Below are 20,778 nucleotides of genomic sequence, written 5' to 3' on the forward strand. Positions count from 1 at the left end.
TTTCACATACCAGCAAAAGAAAAAGTTTTTCTATGATTTAATACATTACTTCTGGGATGACCCACACCTTTATAAAGAAGGAGTAGATTGTGTTATTAGACGTTGTGTACATGAGCATGAACAGGAACAGATCCTACGCAAGTGTCACTCTGAGGCTTATGGAGGACACCATGCTGGAGATAGAACTGCACATAAGGTATTGCAATCCGGTTTTTATTGGCCTACTCTTTTCAAGGGCGCCCGTAAGTTTGTCTCGTCTTGTGATGAATGTCAAAGAATTGGTAATATTAGTAGATGTCAAGAAATGCCTATGAACTATTCACTTGTTATTGAACCATTTGATGTTTGGGGCTTTGATTATATGCGACCGTTTCCTTCCTCTAATGGGTATACACATATTTATGTTGTTGTTGATTACATTACTAAGTGGGTAGAAGCTATTCCAACTAGTAGTGCTGATCATAACACCTCTAATAAGATGCTTAAAGAAGTTATTTTTCCGAGGTTTGGAGTCCCTAGATACTTAATGACTGATGGTGGCTCACATTTTATTCATGGTGCTTTTCGTAAAATGCTTGCTAAGTATGATGTTAATCATAGAATTGCATCTCCATACCACCCACAGTCTAGTGGTCAAGTAGAATTGAGTAATAGAGAGATCAAATTAATTTTGCAAAAGACTGTTAATAGATCTAGAAAGAATTGGTCCTAGAAACTTGATGATGCATTATGGGCCTATAGAACTGCATATAAAAATCCTATGGGTATGTCTCCGTATAAAATGGTTTATGGAAAAGCATGTCACCTACCTCTCGAACTAGAACATAAGGCATATTGGGCCATTAAAGAGCTCAATTATGATTTCAAACTTGCCCATGAGAAGAGACTATTTGACATTAGCTCACTTGATGAGTGGAGAACCCAAGCCTATGAGAATGCCAAACTGTTTAAAGAAAAAGTAAAAAGATGGCATGACAAAAGGATACAAAAGCGTGAGTTTAAGGTAGGTGATTATGTTTTGCTATACAACTCTCGTTTAAGATTTTTTGCAGGAAAACTCCTATCTAAATGGGAAGGTCCTTACGTTATCGAGGAGGTCTATCGTTCCGGTGCCATAAAAATCAACAACTTCGAAGGCACAAATCCGAAGGTGGTGAATGGTCAAAGAATCAAACATTATATCTCAGGTAATCCCATAAATGTTGAAACCAATGTTATTGACACCGTAACCCCGGAGGAGTACATAAGGGATACTTTCCAGAACGTTTCAGACTCCGAAAAGGAATAGGTATGTGGTACGGTAAGTAAAATGACTCCAAAACAATTCTAATAGCATTTTTTCTCCGTTTTGGAATATTTAAGAAAATAGGAAAATAAGAAGTAGTCCGGGAAGGACACGGGGCATCCACGAGGGTGGAGGGCGCGCCCTACCCCCCTGGGCACGCCCCCTGCCTCGTGGGCACCTCGTGTGCCATCCGGACTCCGTTTTCTTGCACGATACTTCTTTTGGTCGGTAAAAATTCATTATATAATCTCCCGAAGGTTTTGACCACCGCACCACGCAAATATCTCCTGCTTTTGTTTCGAGCTGTTTTCTGCCAGAGTTGTCAAGGACAGGCATCATGCCGTCCCCCTCCTCCAACAATGAGGGCGATGATGCTTGGCTAATGAAGATAGAGCTGAAGGGAGAAGAACCCGGGGAGATCAACAAGGATGATAGGATCAAGAAGGCCACGGAGGATCAAGCTCCGGCAGCAGAAGAAGAAGACATCCTTCAACCTCATTACAATCTTCTTACCCCTACTGAAATTGAAGCTTTCAAGATGATTGAAATAGTTCGGATGCAGAACAAGTATCTAACTCGTGAAAATATTCTGTTGCAAGAGCATATCACCGCACTTAAGGGCATTATTCGTAAGTTGGAGCACCTCCTACGCTCGATGTTGGACGACAAGCCTGCATCATCAACAACTCTATCATCACCACCTCCGAAGAAAGAGACATAAACACATGGGGATGGGCACTCCCCTTGGCAACTGCCAAGCTTGGGGGAGGTGCCCCGGTATCGTATCACCATCACACTCCTATCTTTACCTTTTTCTTAGTTCGATCCTTTTGGTAATATCTTGATCTAGTAGAATAAAGTTTTAGCATGATCTAGTTTTGAGTTTTGCTTTACGATCCTTCTATGTAATCGAGTCCGTGGGCTATATATAATAAATATTAGTTTTGAGTCGAGGGCTTGGTTATCTTGCTATGATCTTGAGGGAATAAAAGAAAGAATAAAAAGAATTAAAGAGATCATATTGATCTTATGGAGAGTAATGACTTCACATATAAAGAGTATGATGAATAAAAGTTGTTGAGAGTTGACAAACATAGTTTTGGTCATCATTGCAATTAATAGGAAGTAATAAAGAAAGAGAGGTTTTCACATATAAATATACTATCTTGGACATCTTTTATGATTGTGAGCACTCATTAAAATATGACATGCTAAAAAGTTGATGTTGGACAAGGAAGACAACGTAATGGGTTATGTTTTCTTATATCCGAAATAAAGTATATTGTCATGGATCATCCAACATGTTGAGCTTGCCTTTCCCCCTCATGCTAGCCAAATTCTCTGCACCAAGTAGAGATACTACTTGTGCTTCCGAATATCCTTAAACCCAGTTTTGCCATGAGTGTCCACCATACCTACCTATGGATTGAGTAAGATCCTTCAAGTAAGTTTTCATTGTTGCATGCAATAAAAATTGCTCTCTAAATATGTATGATTTATTAGTGTGGAGAAAATAAGCTTTATACGATCTTGCGATATGGAAGAAATAAAAGCGACGGACTGCATAATAAAGGTCCCTATCACAAGTGGCAATATAAAGTGGCGTTCTTTTGCATTAAGATTTTGTGCATCCAACCATAAAAGCACATGACAACCTCTGCTTCCCTCTGCGAAGGTCCTATCTTTTATTTTTTGCTTTATATCTTATGCAAGAGTCGCGGTGATCTTCACCTTTCCTTTTTACACTTTATCCTTTGGCAAGCACATTGTGTTGGAAAGTTCCTGATATATATATATCCAATTGGATGTAAGTTATCATAAACTATTATTGTTGACATTACCCTTGAGGTAAAAGGTTGGGAGGCAACACTATAAGCCCCTATCTTTCTCTGTGTCCGATTAAAACTCCATACCCATAAGTATTTCGTGAGTGTTAGCAATTGTGAAAGACTCAATGATAGTTGAGTGTGTGGACTTGCTGAAAAGCTCTTATATTGACTCTTTTCGATGTTATGATAAATTGCAATTGCTTCAGTGACTGAGATTATAGTTTGTTAGTTTTCAATGAAGTTTCTGTTTCATACTTTACATTGTGAATAGATTGTTACTTTAGCATAATAAATCATATGACAATATATATATATATATATATATATATATGTTGTTATAAGAATGATCATGATGCCCACATGTCCGTATTTTATTTTATCGACACCTCTATCTCTAAACATGTCGACATATTTTTCATTATCGGCTTCCGCTTGAGGACAAGTGAGGTCTAAGCTTGGGGGAGTTGATACGTCCATTTTGCATCATGCTTTTATATCGATATTTATTGCATTATGGGCTGTTATTACACATTATGTCACAATACTTATGCCTATTCTCTCTTATTTTACAAGGTTTACACGAAGAGGGACAATTCCGGCTGCTGGAATTCTGGGCTGGAAAAGGAGCAAATATTAGAAACCTATTCTGCACAACTACAAAAGTCCTAAAACTCCACGAAAGTCAGTTTTGGAATATATTAAAAATATTGGGCGAAGAAAGCACCAGAGGGGGCCACACCCTATCCACGAGGGTGGGGGCACGCCCTACCCCCTGGGCGCGCCCCCTGCCTCGTGGGCCCCCTGGCAGGCCTCCGGTGCCCATCTTTTGCTATATGAAGTCTTTCGCTCTGGAAAAAATTAGAAGGAAGCTTTCGGGACAAGGCGCCGCCGTCTCGAGGCGGAACCTTGGCGGAACCAATCTAGGGCTCTGGCGGAGCTGTTCTGCCGGGGAAACATCCCTCCGGGAGGGGGAAATCATCGCCATCGTCATCACCATCGATCCTGTCATCGGGAGGGGGTCAATCTCCATCAACATCTTCACCAGCACCATCTCCTCTCAAACCCTAGTTCATCTCTTGTATCCAATCTTTGTCTCAAAACCTCAGATCGGTACCTGTGGGTTGCTAGTAGTGTTGATTACTCCTTGTAGTTGATGCTAGTTGGTTTAATTGGTGGAAGATCATATGTTCAGATCCTTTATGCATATTAATACCCCTCTGATTATGAACATGAATATGATTTGTGAGTAGTTACTTTTGTTCCTGAGGACATGGGAGAAGTCTTGCTATAAGTAGTCATGTGAATTTGGTATTCGTTCGATATTTTGATGAGATGTGTGTTGTCTTTCCTCTAGTGGTGTTATGTGAACGTCGACTACATGACACTTCACCATTGTTTGGGCCTAGGGGAAGGCATTGGGAAGTAATAAGTAGATGATGGGTTGCTAGAGTTACAGAAGCTTAAACCCTAGTTTATGCGTTGCTTCGTAAGGGATGATTTGGATCTACATGTTTCATGCTATGGTTAGGTTTACCTTAATACTTCTTTTGTAGTTGCGGATGCTTGCAAGAGGGGTTAATCATAAGTGGGATGCTTGTCCAAGGAAGGGCAGTACCCAAGCACCGGTCCACCCACATATCAAATTATCAAAGTAACGAACGTGAATCATATGAGCATGATGAAAACTAGTTTGACGATAATTCCCATGTGTCCTCGGGAGTGTTTTCCTTTATATAAGAGTTTGTCCAGGCTTGTCCTTTGCTACAAAAAGGATTGGTCCACCTTGCTGCATCTTATTTACTTTTATTACTTGTTACCCGTTATAAATTACCTTATCACAAAACTATCTGTTACCGATAATTTCAGTGCTTGCAGAGACTACCTTACTAAAAACCGCTTGTCATTTCCTTCTGCTCCTTGTTGGGTTCGACACTCTTACTTATCGAAAGGACTACGATAGATCCCCTATGCTTGTGGGTCATCACCGGCCCCCGCCACCTTGCAACTGCTGGGGAGGCGCGGGGGGCGCGGGGGCAACGAGTAGTACCCGACTGGCGCAGGAGGGCGGGGCAGGGTCGGTGCGGCCGGTGGAGCGGGGCCGCCGCGGGTGGTGCCGGCGGCGAGGGCGGTGTGCTGGACCCGCTGCTTCACCTTCGTCATCCGGCGCTCCTCAAGCTTGAGGTACGCGACGACGCGTTGAAAGGTGGGCTGCGCAGCAAGGTGAGGTTGGACGCCGCGTTGTTGAAGTCCTCGTTGAGGCCGGCGGTGAGGGTGCTCGGCATGAGGTCATCGGAGACTTTGTTACTGATGTCGTGAAGCTCATTGGCGAGCATCTTGAGCCTCATGCAATACTCATCAATGGTGGAGTTGTCCTGGTGACAGCCGAAGAACTCCTGCTGCAAGAAAACAAGGCGCTGAAGTTTGTTGTCAGTGAAGAGCGCGTTGATCTTGGTCCACATGGCACAAGCGATGTCGTCCTTGGCGACAACCGTGTGGAAGATGTCCTTTGAGACGGTTTGATAAAACCACCGGATGAGCATGGCCTCAATGGCGGACCACTCCGGATCGCCCTTCATGTTGTCGCCGTCCACGGAGCCGTCGATGTGCTCGGTGAGATAGTACTTGAGGAGGACAAGGTTGAAGTAGGTCTTCCACGCGTAGTACGAGGTGCTCGAGCTGTCGAGGTGGATGGGGACCCGGGCCTCGATATTGAGGTCGCGGATGGCGGCGGCAGGGGGCTCGGGCTGGCGAAGGTGTTGGACAAGCGGGTGGTGGAGGAGCCCGGGGAGTCCATGGCGGCGCGGCTAGGGTTGGGGGAGCGGCTAGGGTTAGGGTTGAAGGGAGGAGCAGCGACGGCGGGAGGGGTGCGACAGCTGCGTGGGGCGGCGACTGCGTGGGGAGGTGGCAGCGGCAACGGGGAGGGATGGTGGCGCGACGGGGAGCAGCGGCGGCGCGGCGAAGAAGAGGCGCAGCGGCGGCGGCTGCGGGTCGGCGCGGGGAGGTGAGAGCGGAAGCGGCAGCAGCACGGGGCGGTGGCGGCGTTGGAGGGGAACGCGGTGGTGGCGGGGTGCGGCGGCGGTGGGGTGCGGCGGCGGCGGCGATGGCTCGCCCTAGGGTAGGAACGGGAAGGATGATACCATGTACAGAGATAGTTTGGCAATGCAATACACGTTATATTGATTCGGTGCAGGTGCACTATATATAGAGTACAAGTAGGTCTCGACCTTAACTATACACAACTAGAAGATGGGCCAGGATATACACAAATACATGCAACACATATATATTCAACACACATTTTAGATGTACAAGTATGATCGGCACTGGATTATATCATTGTCGATGTCACTTTCTGTTTTGCGGGATATGCATATTCTTTTTTTAAATTAGAACAAAGTTTATTCTGGTTTGAATCGCGTGTTAAGGCATGGAGGTCGTGATACGTGTTTGTCCATGTGTGGTTGCCGGGCGGCGCAAACTATAAGACTTGAATGAGAGCGTAGCATGTGGAGTGGAGTGACATCATGAGGGAGGTGAATGTTTGGTTGGGAGTTATTAAGGTCCCAATAGGTTCAGGAACGGTCATCGAGTTTCCATTTTTCATAACATATGTATGTCTTTTATCATCCAGTTTACACTCTAAAACTGTCTGCTACCACCTTTGTCAAAGACGCGAATCCAGACGATCATGGAGTCCCCATCCAACATTGGTCTCGGGGAGAGATGGGATTGTCAAGGTTGAGAAAATGCTTCTTTGCTTGCCTGTTGGCTCCAGCTTCAGATTCCTAAAAGAGAAGGTCAGCTAGCGGCAAATGAACTTGCAGACATTATTTCCAAGCAAAAATTTAGATAATATAATAAGTTTGTGATCATCAGGACGTTAGAGTCGGAAGAAAGCAACTATGATATGACCCATGTGTGGTGTGTCGCCCTTCGGCCCGCTAGTGCTGGTGTATTTTGTTCGAATCACCAGGGCGACATTAATTAGAGGTCGATCTTAATTTTACTTGTCCATGAAAACAAATTTTAGGCGGCTTGGGGCATGAAAACACTTAATCTATCACTATATTCCTTGCACATAACAAGTACATAATACCACCTTACACACCAAACTCACATCATTTCACAAAATCGTTTGACACATATAGATAACATCGCTAATATTTCGCATAGTTGTGTAATAATCAATGCAACATGGAACAAAAATAAATGAATTAACATGAGGATATTATATTTAAAAACTGAAATTGTAAAACAAAGACAATTTTTTCTCGTTTCCTTGAATCTTCTTATCGTTTTGGCTATGATGTTTTCTTTTGTTTGATCTCTTTACCCTATGACCATAGAGGCCATGATGTGAACATACACACCAACAACATAAATGAGCACGTTAATGGATAGATAATAATATGAACAAAAGAATGCTTTAGATTTCATGATTTGTGTGAAATTGGCACGAGATGGTCGCTCAATTGGCTCAACGGGAGATTTAAAACCTTTGTAACATCGAGGTGTCATGTGCCCACATGTGTGTGTGATTTGCAGTCAGATGATGGTTTGAAAACCCATTTGTTAATAAGGATTGAAAATCAAATTTTACAATGGCAGAAATGTGTAACAACATGGGAAATACCCATCGGCTCTCCACGACGTGTGTTCCCTGAATCTCACCGACCAGTTAGTTTGAGACAGGGCCGACCCTAGTATTATGGAAGCCCTAGTGCGAATGTGGTACAATGGAACAGACAACAGAGTAACATAAATGAGCTCAGTTTATAAAAAAATGTTCGCTTAAAAATATACATTACAAAACAAATTAAAAACAACTACATTTTCCTATAGTCGGCTCGATTCACTAGCTCAGCAATGGGGCTGTCCCATCCAGGACGACTCTTGCCAAATAGGAGGAGGTTCCGTATGGAAAACCCTATTTGTTGCATTGTACGACAAACTGTCGACGCATCGCACACTCTTTGCTTGGGTCGGCCATTTATTGTTTTATTATGTGCGTCAACCTCAGTTTTGGGAACCTTCTGGAAGGTCGCTGAGCGGTTTTGGGAACCATCCAAAAGGTTCTTGGACCGGGTTTTCTTTATGGGTTTCCTTTTTTCTTTTTCCGTTATTTTTGTTTCTCTTTTTGTTCTTTCATATATTCAAGAGAATAAAAACAGATATTCAAAATGTGATTGTTTCAAAAAAATTGTTCATGTTTTAAAAAAATTCTTTACATATTAAAATATTGTTTGAAATTTCAAATTTCGTTCACAACTTTCAATAAATGTTCAAATATTAAAAAATGGAATTTAAAAAATATGAAATTTAAATTTTGTTCACCTTTTCCAAAAATTGCACACATTTCAAAAAATCATATATTTTTTAAAATTGTTCGGAATTTGAAAATTGTTCGCGCTTGTCAATTGTTTCATAATTTGAAAAATTGTCGACGTTTGAAAAAAACTATTTGGATTTTCAATTTTTTGTTCACAATTTTCTTGATTTGTTCAAAAAAAATAAAAAAAAATTGGTTCTACCGCTCTAGTTGGTTCTTAAAGGTTCATGTTGCGAATCAGTCATCCAAAACTCATCAGCACCAATGGCTTGAAACCCTAGTTCACGAGCGGGGCGTTGCGAGTTTGATACCTCGCTAGCGCACAACACTTTTTACGAAATGAATAACTAAGGGTACCCCTTGCAAAGGTCACACCATCTTCTCAGGCACTGACAAGTGTGCACTGCATGTGCAACACCTGTCGTAATTTTTTTAAACCTTTTTAGAGATTTATTTATTTAAAATGTTTTATCTCTTGAATCGTGCGTCCAAATCTCGAACCGTATTGGCTATTGTATTTCTAGTGTCGAGATCTTCAAAACTAGATCTCATGTTAATAAGTTTCGACAAACTTCTTTTCAAGAAAAAACCAAAAATTGAAAAGAAACTAAACCCCAAAAAAATAAAAATAAAAAGATTAAACCGGTTTCGCGCAAAAAAGTGAATACCAAACAAGGGAAGAGAGAATTGAAACCCAAAAGCACAGTTGCGGTTTTTCAAAAAAATCACAGCCTGTTATATTTCCTTTTTCTTGGGAGCTTCTCATGTAAGGAAAATTGTGCTTCCATGAGAACCAAATTTGTGCTTCTCGTGCAGGCACATCTTTTTTTTCATAAATAAGTACAGTCGTGCTTCGTGCGGAAGTAAATATGTGCTTTTGATGGAAGTATTTTTATTTTATTTTTTCGAGAAGCATAGTTCTGCCCTTCGCGGAAGTAAATCTGTGCTTCCACAGAAAGCAAGTATCTGCTTCTGGTGGAACCACAATGTTTTTTCTCGAGTAGCACAATTATGCTTTCTTGCGGAAGCAAATCTGTATTTCTGCTGGAAGCACAAATTTTTTCGCGCACTTTTCTTCAAAACATAAGGAAAACCCAACGAAAACCGAAAAGGCAAAAAACAAACCCAGAAAAATCCATCTAAAACACGAAATTGCGTAAAAGAACATTGATCGGAAACGCCCAGCCCGCAGCATGTGGTGGTGGCTAGACATGCCACTTGGCGTGCTCATCGCTTAAAAGAAGCTTGGCGTGCTCATCGCTTAAAAGAAGCTTGGCATGCTCCCAAGGCACCAAAAATGATCCTTGAAGGTCTCCCACAAGGGGTAACCTCAAGTTAGTTGCTCTCCACTTTTTGGGTGATTTTATTGGGCATCTCGGATTTGATCCCTCCTTTGGACTGCCTAGTCAGGGGTTCTTCTTTGCGAAGCGGCTGTTGGACGGGCGCAGCTATACCTCGCTTATAGCGAGGCAACCTTCCGATTTGTTGAAGCGCTTTGCAGCCGTGTTTTGTTCTTTTTTCATGTTCTTGTTTTTTTACTTTCATTTATACTTTCAAATATTCTAAATAATATATTACAAAAACATTTAAAAATGTTAACCAAACATTTGAAAAATGTTAAATATACATATAGAAAATGCTTCTCATGTATATAAAAAATGTATAAAAAAATATATAATGTATGTGAAAAAGTTGATCATGTATTTAAAAAACTAATCCAAACATTTGAAAAAAAATTTGAACAAGTATTTGAAAATTAGTAAATGTGTACTAAAAAATGTTAAAGTTGTATTTGAAACAATGTTAATCAATCATTTGAAAACTATGAAGCGTGTATGGAAAAAAATATTGACCATGTATTATAAAATATTAAATTTGTATTTGAAAATTTTGAATCAAGCATTTCAAAAAATGTTGACCATGTAAAACAATGTTAATCTAGTATCTGAAAAATGTCAATCAAGCATATGATAAAGTGTTAAATTTGTATATAAAAATGTTGACCATGTATTGAAAAATGTTATACTTGTATCTGAGAAATGCTAATCAAGGATTTGAAAAAAATATATGTATAGAAAAATGGTTGACCCTGTATTCGAATAAATTAATGATTTTTTTAGAAATGTTAATCAAGCATTTGGAAAAAATTAAAATGTATATAGAAAAAATGGTGACCACGTATTCAATGAATCTTAATCTGATATTTGAATAATATTAAATGGTGACAACTACAATTAAAATTGCATTAGAAAAACAATGAAAAATCGAGAGAAAACACATAAAAACAAGGAAAAATGAAATGAAAAAATGAAGAAAAATAAATAAAAAATATGAAAACCCGTGTAAAAACAGAGAAAAGAAACCCAAAAAATCTGTTGAAAACAAGAAAAAACAAAACAGAAAACCTATGAAAAACCGGATCTTTTTATTTAACAAGGTAGCGACCTACTAATTTCACACGAACCGCATGGTGCCCAGTTCTTAGCAGCGCTATGCGTCACCAGGAGATCCCAGGATCGATTCCTATTTCTTTTAGCACGAATGGACCGCCTTTAATTGTATTTAATTGTAGTTGCTTCAGGTGAGACCGAAGAAAGACTCGTTGTAAGCAAGATATAGTCTTTATGTTGTTGGATGCACAAAGTGTCAACATTTTTGTTGGAGCACGCACAGAGTGTCCTATAGAAAAGAATGATAAATCCCGAACATTCGGATTTTATGCGTGGCAATCTGAACTTTTTTAATGGCAACTTTACTTCACGTGAAGTTGGCAAATATGACCATTTTTTCTGTGACAAAGTTGCCATGTTTTTAACAACTAAAGTTGCCATCTCGCGTCAACTAAAATTGTCATGAAAAAACGTTCAAGATGTGATATGCTTAGAGCATCTCCAGCCGCGGCCCCAACAGGCCATCCCCAGGCGTTTTTGCCGTGCCGGCAAAAATCAGCCCAGTCACGTCCTCAAGAACCCGTTTTTCGCCGGCTTGAGCCGAAATTGGTGCCGGCGGCCCCAGGCCGAACCCGGCGCGCTGGAGGCGCTCGGGGGCGAGGGGTTTTGGCGCGAAAACGCGGCGGGCCTGTCGAGTCAGCGGCACACGCCTCGTCTTCCCCAGAACACCTCGATTTCCCGCGGGGGAATCAATGGCAAGGTTGCCGTCAGCCTTGCCATTGATTCCTCACGGGCTGCCTGTCGCGGCGACGCCTCCCCTTCCGACACGCGTTCACACGGCAGCTGGGGCTATAAAAACCAGATGCTTCCCTCACCGCTGGCCACCCAGTCCGCCGAGCCCAAACCAGCCGCCGTCCCTCCCTTCCGCCGCCGAGCACTGCCGCTCTCCCCTTCCCTCCCTTCCCCTCCTTCTCTCCATGGCGGAACGCTTCCCCGGCGACGCCGCGGCGGCCAACGGCTTCGGCCGCCGCTCTCTCCAGGAGTGCGAATCGTGGCTGCTCTTCGAGGCGAACATCCCGGCGCCGCCGGACATGCGCGCCGGACCGACGGGGTGGAAGCTCAGCAACGGCGGCGTCCCCCCCCTGTGCCCGACATCGACGCACCCCCTGGCTTCTTCGCCGCCGAGGTCGACCGCGTGCGGTCGTCCTTGTCGGAGGAGCAGCGCGCCCTGCCCCAGTACGCCGCCGACAACAACGCCGCGTGGGCGGACTACTTCCAGCGGCGGCAGGCGCAGCGGCTGGCGTCCACGAACGGGGCGCCGGTGGTCGGCGGCGTGAAGAACAGCGACGGGCGCCGCCTCTGGTGGGGCGTCCCCGGCCGAACCCTGCACGAGGTGATAGCGCACCTCGAGGGTGGCAACAATCCGCCGCTGGCGTACCCCGCCGCGGCAGCGGCCGTGCCGGCCCCTCGCCGGAGCGCCGGGCCGTGGGTGCCCCTTAGATTACTTTTTTTATTTTATAATTTATGTAAAATGTCGAACATGTTTAATATGAATATCAAGTTTGCCGAATTTTAGCCAAACTTTGTCAAATTCAAAGTTTTTAAAATAAAAAAAACGCGTCTGGGGGCGACCCTGAGGCGAGCGGCTGGGAACCCGCTCTCCCCCACGCCGATTTTAGCGCCGGCTTGCCCCAGAGAGCGCGTAAAATTGTCGCTGGGGGGCCAACGGCTGGAGATGCTCTTAAAATCGCCATTTTATTCTCCGCTCATCAGGCCCATGGGTTCACCCCTACAACTCATAGCCCATCCAACACAACTTCACGGTCCCACCCGAGCAACCGACTTGGTCCGAAGACCGAGTCAACCCCGCACAGTAACACAGTCAAGCAGGACCCATGCGGGGCACCCACCCCCGTGGGCCCAGACCACGCACCCCGCGCCACCCGAGCCGTCCACGCACCATCGGACGGACGAGGACCAGCCACCCACGTCCACGCACCGTGTCTCAGCCCAGGGTGCAGTAGTATACCGCGTGCACCCCGTGGTCAACTCCGATTCAAAAAAACAATCCCACCACTCTCCGCTTCGACTCCTGACTCCAGACGCCGCCCCCGGCCCCGCCCCCGCCGGAACCCTAGGAAGTCGCCGCCCGTCGCCGGGCACGCGGCCGCCGCCATGACCGGGTGCGTCGCCCCTCCTCGATCCGATCGCGTAGACCTTTGCCCGCGCCGCGCTCCTCCGATGGTTCGTCCCGCCGCGGTGGAATGCGATCTGCCTAGGTCGGGATAGGAGGCGCCGGCTGTTTTCTATCCCCTTCTCATGTCGAGCACGGGTGGGATTAGTAGGTGGCGCCCCTTTGGGGTCCGGGAGCTTGCGGGGTCGATATCCCCTTTCACCACTACTTTTTGCGGTTCAATGGATGCACGATTTGGGCGTCGGGAGGTTGGGATTTTGTACAGTTAAAAACGATCACTCTGTTAAGGGTTTGGATCGAAAGGCGTCGTCTTTTCTTGCTTGCGAAGCTCCGTGTTAGGATCACGGCTCGATTATGTGAATGTGGCACGTTCTTGCTTGGGATGTGCATGAAAGGCATGATTGGTTTGGGTGCTGCGGCGTGGATGGTTGGATTGCGTCAGTACTTTGTAGTTTTGCAGTTAAGCTTGCAATTGCCCGGCAAAAAGATGACGTTTTTGCATTGGTTATGGTTGAGAGGGACATTTTTTTTCTATACCGGGTTAGCACTATGTATGCACTTTGTCCTTAGCAATTAAAGAACATACACTTAGTTTTAGTTGAATGGAGACATTTGTTTCTATTCCAGGTTAGCAGTATGTATGCACTTTGTTCGATAGCAATTAAAGAACTTACACTTTGTTCGATAGCAATTCAGGTAGGTTTTTTTGCCCCTGGGTGATTTTTTTTTAAATCGTCAAAGGAGTTCATTCATCGTGTCACCCTCGACTCTGCTGTTGTGTCCATCTTAAACTTTTGGATGGCCATCGTTTCAGCATGACTAATTAAAGATCACTTTCCAACGTTTTCTTCTATTTATCCAATTAGCATTGCACGCAAACTTGACTTCAGTCATTGTTATTGGTCGTTAGTTTTACCAGTGTCATGGTTCCTCGGTAAAAAAAATGTTTCTTTCGAACTGACTTCAGCTTAGCAGCGCTTTAATTTGGATTTACACCGTAGCCAGAAACCAGCAGTGCAGTCGAATTTGGTCCTGTATTTTGTAAACGAGATGCTTGATCACTATTAACACGAAAGATATATTGAGGAACTATGCATTAGTGGTACATATATTTGTATTTCGGTGTGCTTGTCAGATTCCAAATCAGGTTCATTTTGTACCTGTACAAGACTGACTGGATCTGTTTAATGAAATTATCCCCTTTCCTGTGCCAGCCTTTGGTTCTTCCTTTTTGTGGTTATAATGCTGTTGATAGGTGCATAAATATGCATTGAAGTTGTGATAATTTTGTTGGAGTTGTGGAGCAACTTTTCTGTATTCATCTATCTTAACTCTACTGCTAATAATTTCTGCAGGACATCCTGGCTAATTGATAGCCAAAGAATTGCTTCGAAAATAAAAAACGTTTCTGGGTCACGGGATCTCAGTAAACAAAAATGGTTGAGCAACCCAACTAAGGAGTGCCCGAATTGCAGCCACAGCATTGATAACAGTGATGTAAGAGTTGTGCCTTTGCATTTCTATTATGCAAAATTGAACTAGCTGTGGTGCATGTGTATATCATTAGCATTTTGTTGTTGGTATGTTTGAATGGCTGATTCATGCTTATTTTAAAGGGCCATTTGCATTTCAGCCCCTAACTCGAACCACCTACTCAGATTTACCTGTAAAAAAATCATGTGTTCAAATTTGTCCCTCTTCCGTTAAGTGCGGTTATAGAAATGCCCTTCCGTACATTTTCCGTCCAGTCAAATGCCTTTAACGGTCAAACGCCTTTGACTGGACGGAAAATGTAAGGAAGGGCATTTTTATAAGCGCACTTAACGGAAAAGGGGCAAATTTGAGCACATGATTTTTTTAGGGGTAAATCTGAGAGTGGGCGCAAATTAGGGGCATAAATGTAAATATCCCTATTTTAAATAGAGGATTTAGAGAAAAAACTATATAGTTAATGTTTGAGCGATTACTGTTATCTTTATCCAGCCTTCTGCTCATTGGTCTATGTTAATAAGGCAATCACTTCTTCGTAAAGCTGGAACAGATTCTGTTATAATTCTGTGACTTTGTGATTCTCATGTTCCAGATCAAGTGTTGTGTGAATATATTGTTTCTAAAGTTTTTGAGTTTTCTCACTTTGAGACTTGGATTAGTATTGTTAATTATTAATGCCCAGTAAGGTACTAAGATGTAATGTAAACTGCAACCCTCTGATGAATTAAGGTTTCTCTACAGGTTGTTCACCAGTGGCCTGGTTTGCCAAAGGGTGTAAAGTTTGATCCGTCTGACCAGGAATTGCTTGGGCATTTGCTGGCAAAACATGACAGAGCAGGTTCTCAACCTCACCCATTCATCGATGAATTTATTCCAACAGTTGAGGAAGCTGATGGTATCTGTTACACTCATCCACAGAAACTTCCAGGTTCCCCTCAGTTTAAATCTTTGAAGTACCCAGATATCTTCCTGTGTTTGCTATCTGGTCTTTTCCAGTCAAACCCAAGGCCCAGCATTTCTACTAAATCTAGCAGTATTTTCGGTGTTGGCAATCACTTTTTTTTCATTCAATATATTACCTTTACACATATGTCACTCAGGAACATTCTACAAATCTGCTATGACGTCTTGCATCTCTAGACTGGTTCAGTTCAGGTCCTTTTTTTTCAAACGGGGACTTCACTTTCTTTATAAAGCACCTTTTTTTATAGCTTTGGCAATAGAAGTGTGCTTTTGAGAAATTTAATCTGTTTTCTCTGCTCTGCTTTGTTGCTTTGCATTACTGTTGAATTGACTTCATCCTTTTCAGGCGTTAAGCAAGATGGAAGTGTATCACACTTCTTCCACAGAACATTTAAAGCATATAACACTGGGACTAGGAAGCGTCGAAAGATCAACACTAGTGATCTTGCCGATGTTCGCTGGCACAAGACAGGCAAGACAAAGCCAGTAATGGTTGATGGACAGCACCTTGGCTGTAAGAAAATAATGGTGCTATATATGAGTACTGTGAAGGGTGGGAAGCCCAAGAAGACTAACTGGGTGATGCATCAATATCATCTAGGCACTGGGGAAGATGAGCAGAATGGGGAATATGTTGTCTCCAAATTATTTTTCCAGCAACAGAATGGGCAAAAGAGTGCATTAGAGCTAACCAACACAGATGTGATGGAAACTACAGTTGCTGAAGCAGATCTTACTGACCTCCCTGAACCAACCGCGGAAGAAGAAGATGAACGTATTAGTAGTATTAGTAACCAAGAGTTTCTTCTTAATAATGAATATAATGCTGACGAGGAAGCCCTTCATAGCCATGAACATAATACTTATCAGGTAGTTGCCTATTCATATCGCTGTATTTCTATGCATTATACGTTCTAGTCAAGTTGAGTTAGCAAACAAAACATAAGAAGTGTTTAAGGTAACTGAATAATGAAGTCGGTAACTGATATGCAGGAAAACGGAGATTGTGAAATAAAAATGGAAGAAAAAGCTGCTGATGAAAATGCCGTCTATCCATCCTCTGAAAAACCCGAGGATGGAGATAATCCACCATCACAAGATCCAAACTTGTGGGAAGGTGATTCCCAGTTTCTGTTAGATTCTCAGCAACTAGCAGAAAACTTGGCCATTTGTGATGAGTTCCTGCAGAGTCAGACCTCATGCGGCGATGGAGATGAACCAGGTTCGATCAAGCCTCGCCTGGCAGTTTATGCCCAATTGCCAGTAGAGGACTTGAAGAAAGATCTGCAAGAATACAAGGACTTGGGCCCTTCAGACAATGCAAATCTTGAGCCTGAAAACAATGCTGAACTTCGATTGAGCCAACTCGTAAGATTTTGATACCTTGGACCCTCATGCAGTTTGTTGACATGTTCAGTTTTCCCTTTCCACCCTGGGTTTGCTAATCCGTGCCTTACTTGCAGGAATTTTCACAGGACAGCTATACGATTGGAATTTTCACAGGGCAGGCGGCTGATTGACGTCGTCTCTCCTTGAATGCATTGCCAGCACCCTGCGCATGAAGAAACATCTGAAACCCCTTTTTGCGAGACAATATTAGAGCAATGTGCTGCAAGCATCACCAACTGTGGTTTTCAGCTATGTGGTGATGTGGCTATTTTGTAACCTGCCAGCTTAAGACGTTGGCACTGTATATGAGTCGGGGTTGTTTATGCACTGATGAGTTGCTCTCAGGCATACGAACTGTTAAATTATGAAGAAGGCCAGAAGGTGTGATGCTGTGCGCTGGTTACTGTTCAGTCCTAGAACTAGCTATGTCTGGCAGCATGCGCTTGTAAATTGTAAGGATTAGCTGCCTCATTTTGGGAATCTTGAATGAAATGCTAAATGATTAGCTGATGTACTGATGAGTTTTTTCTTCAGTTGCAATTATAAATCCTGAATTTGAGTTGTCTAATGATGTTGCATTGACAACGTTGGCCGTCATGGTACCACCTATTAAATGTAAAAGATCACTTTCATGTGTGGACTAATACCTTGGTGAAGTTGGGGTGAGAATTTCGTGCAAGATTGATCTTGTGATAATCACATGACAGAGATGGAAAACCAACCCCAACTTTTTCAACTCCCTTTCAATGTCTGGTATATATCTCTATGAGTCGGTATATCGTTTCGAATGGATTTTAACTGGCAGGACTTGACTCACTTGACAGACATGTTGGGTAGGTCCGAGTGGGTTGGATTTAGGATCTGTTTGGAATGGGGGAATAGAACACCACGGAGATACGTAGAAAATAAGATAAGCGACTTCACATGTGGTGTGTCAAGCTAAAATCCTTACACAATATTTAATGCAGAAGAGAAGTTGTTTGATTGTGACGATTGATGCTTCACAAATTATTCAGTTTTCTGATCTTGGTAATAACGGTTGCATGCATTGTTCGATGCAAGAGCCGAGAGCTTTTCTTCATTTGGAAAACATGACGTATTACATTACTTCAACCACAACAAAAAAAACTAAGGGCAAAGTGGACGGCTGGACGCTACATGTTGGACTGATGCCCCTAGCTGCCACGTCGGCTCAGTCGGTACAACTTATGTAAAACACCCACATCTTTTAATCGGACACCCGGGAACAAACGTATGGTTGTCTAATTATTAACGGCATCAACGTCACTGCGTATGTACAAGCCGACACGATTAATCATTTTTCGACGTGCTGATCCGTCCGAGTACCAGTGTTCATCACGTTGCTAAACCCAGCAGTGACGCTTACTCTGCAATAGATATATTGCTGACGTCGGTAGTTTCCTTTTGAGAAACTCTACTGTCTATGTTCCCGCACAAAAAAAAGAAAAAAAACTCTGCTGTCTGTGGTTTGGTATGTGCAGATTTGCAGTTTTGATCGGTTCTCGTCGCGCATACGTGCAGGCAAACGACAACACGAATACTTTTTTTTTCGAGGGATGACAACACGAATACTTGGGTGGGGCCAGACCAGCCAGGCCCACGCCTAGCGGCCCATGGCGGTGCACGTCACAAGACTAGAAAAAGGAGCGGCCCGACCGTGTAGCGCGGAGCCGGCGGCTACCGTTGCGAGTGCGACGCGGAATACTTCGCCCGCACGGTATAGAAAAAGGGCCACCTCAGATCCTATCCCTTTGCGCCGAAAAGGCTTGGCGCCCTGCGAGCACAGTGCTTTTTGTATTGTTTGTCTTGGCGCCCGCGGAGTAGATATTTTTTTTTCTGGATGGAACACTTGTATTACTCAGTCACAATGTCATTGCAATCAGCCCTTGAAATAGACTGCATTTGGAGGGCCACAGCCAGTCCAAGGTCATAGTTCTACTTTCCAATCAAGCAAAGCTAGCTATCCCGCTGTTCTAAGAACGGCTCATATGAGTAATACAAGAATAATGAAGAGACACAAGATGCTTGATTTCCTTCATGATCAATGAGTAGATAGATCGGTTCAGCTCCTGTGTTTGTAGCATGTTGACTATAAAAAGAGAGTCCCACTCAATTACGTTGCCAGGCGTATAATATAAATTTTTAAGCTGATTGTTAGCAAAATCAGCTTTACTGATTATTTATGAATAACCAATTTATAAGAAAGCATGTTTGAATGTGGAAAGTGTAAAATAGATATATCAACTTGGTACCTGCAACCCTATCTCTGTTGTGACCCTCTATCTCACACGATTAGTCTTTTTCTGAGTTGGCGAAATTGTGCACGCTCCAGCCTCGGTTTCCAACGGTACTGCTCGCCTTCCGTCGGGCCGACCTCGAGAACTTTGCACGCGGACGATGATGGGGCACTTCCCATGGACACATGGGGCTTATGGCGGAGCCGCCACAGACGAGCAGAGGGATCGGCACGGGTTGGCGTATGTGCAGAGGTTCATCTCAAGGCCGAGGAAGAACCTGAAGATGATGCGCTTGCGGTAGATGGTGTCGACCAGAGCATTGTCGGCGTCCTCCAACCACGTGTCCTCCCCAGCGGTAGGGCCTCGCCGCCGCCAACTACATATGAGTACAAGACCGCGGTGCATACGATGCACAATACGCCGACGCGTTTAAGTCGAGCGTGACATATGCTAAACGAGTTTATACAAAACCAACCAATATTCTTTTTTCCAAAATCTGTCTTTTCTGATTTTTATGAAAACAAAAAATTTCTTATCTTGATTGGTTAGGCTAACCAAAAAACATGGTTATCCCCTTAAACATGATTAGAGGAAACTATTCTAGTAAATTCTACCTATCCAAAACAAGCAGTTTTTCCCCCAAACTGTAAGCCCCTTCTCATTAACATTACTAATAGTATAACAAGGTACCTAACAATCCCATGATACACAGATAACAACTTAGCATTAACACAAACATCACAACATGTGTCCACATCATCCACGCGCATCCATCTTCGCTGACCAGAGTATACTGTGTTGCAACCAGCAAGGAGATGCAGCCGAGCACCCTATCCGTGTAGAGGCGGCGTCTAGCCGTGAGTGAAGCATGGAATTGCACGGGAACAGAATCCTTCGGCGAAGGGAGAGTACTTTGCCCATGGAGCATCGACATCCCAAAATGCCGAAGAAATGCAATGAGTGAGACAACTGACTTTGCCACTACTAAGGGATTTGTTGGCAAGGCAAAAAGTTGAGGTAAAAGGCTTAGCATTGAATGCAAGATGAATCAACTACGTCGCATTTCTTATGATTTATACATGGTGCTAGTTGAGAATAAATCTAACAAAAAACACAAAGATGTGGGTCAAAGATATATGAATGGAGAAAACAAGATATGCGCATATGTTGTCAGAATCTAAGCTGCCAATTAATTAGACCAATAATATGACGCAGAACAAAAATTAGAGCAATACTATATAAGCTATGTGACTTAAAATTATACCATTAAAACCCATTTTCAAATAGGATTTTGATGGTATAACTTGTGTGGCACATAACCTACATTTTTGTTGGTTAAATTGACAGGTAAAGTTTGATATCATAATACGTGCACGTCTTGCTCATTGGAACGACCGTTATGCTTCATTAACACTAAGATGTTGATGGTTATGGGCTTGTTGCTGATTTGCTTGGCAAGTTGGTAGAGTGGGAAGTTACTAGGCAATCAACCCTAACATTGAAGTTTTAGACACGGTTATGTGTTGGAAAAGTCCATCTTCCTCGACCATCCTGGTGAACCATGGAATTAAGTTATTCACTAAATAAAATGTCTTCTTTTCTATTCTGTTCAGCAAAGGGAGTTAACTTATCAATGTACGCAAGAGGCTA

The 20,778-nt window shown here is 43.3% G+C and overlaps 2 protein-coding genes across 2 annotated transcripts; one reads left to right on the forward strand and one right to left on the reverse strand.

Annotated features, from left to right (window-relative positions):
• Positions 1–5,270: 5,270 nt before the first annotated feature.
• LOC141026995 (uncharacterized) lies at positions 5,271–6,569 on the reverse strand. Its single transcript, XM_073503903.1, has 2 exons — positions 6,558–6,569; positions 5,271–5,858 (listed from the first exon to the last, which is right to left on the reverse strand). The coding sequence occupies exons 1-2, from the start codon at positions 6,567–6,569 to the stop codon at positions 5,271–5,273; spliced, it is 600 nt and encodes a 199-aa protein (XP_073360004.1).
• A 6,329-nt stretch (positions 6,570–12,898) lies between these two features.
• On the forward strand, positions 12,899–17,380 carry LOC109746261 (SUPPRESSOR OF GAMMA RESPONSE 1). The gene is made up of 6 exons (XM_020305379.4): positions 12,899–13,016; positions 14,383–14,524; positions 15,260–15,446; positions 15,828–16,351; positions 16,475–16,849; positions 16,945–17,380. Exons 1-6 carry the CDS (start codon positions 13,009–13,011, stop codon positions 16,999–17,001), a joined length of 1,293 nt encoding a protein of 430 aa, XP_020160968.1. The 5' UTR covers positions 12,899–13,008; the 3' UTR covers positions 17,002–17,380.
• Positions 17,381–20,778: the final 3,398 nt, after the last annotated feature.

The sequence above is a fragment of the Aegilops tauschii genome, chromosome 7, assembly GCF_002575655.3.
Source record: "Aegilops tauschii subsp. strangulata cultivar AL8/78 chromosome 7, Aet v6.0, whole genome shotgun sequence".
In the NCBI taxonomy this organism is placed as follows: domain Eukaryota; kingdom Viridiplantae; phylum Streptophyta; class Magnoliopsida; order Poales; family Poaceae; genus Aegilops; species Aegilops tauschii.

Coding starts and splice junctions, on each gene's coding strand:
- LOC109746261 (XM_020305379.4), top strand. Junction 14,525..15,259: donor ACAGCATTGATAACAGTGAT/GTAAGAGTTGTG, acceptor GTTTCTCTACAG/GTTGTTCACCAGTGGCCTGG. Junction 16,352..16,474: donor ATGAACATAATACTTATCAG/GTAGTTGCCTAT, acceptor ACTGATATGCAG/GAAAACGGAGATTGTGAAAT.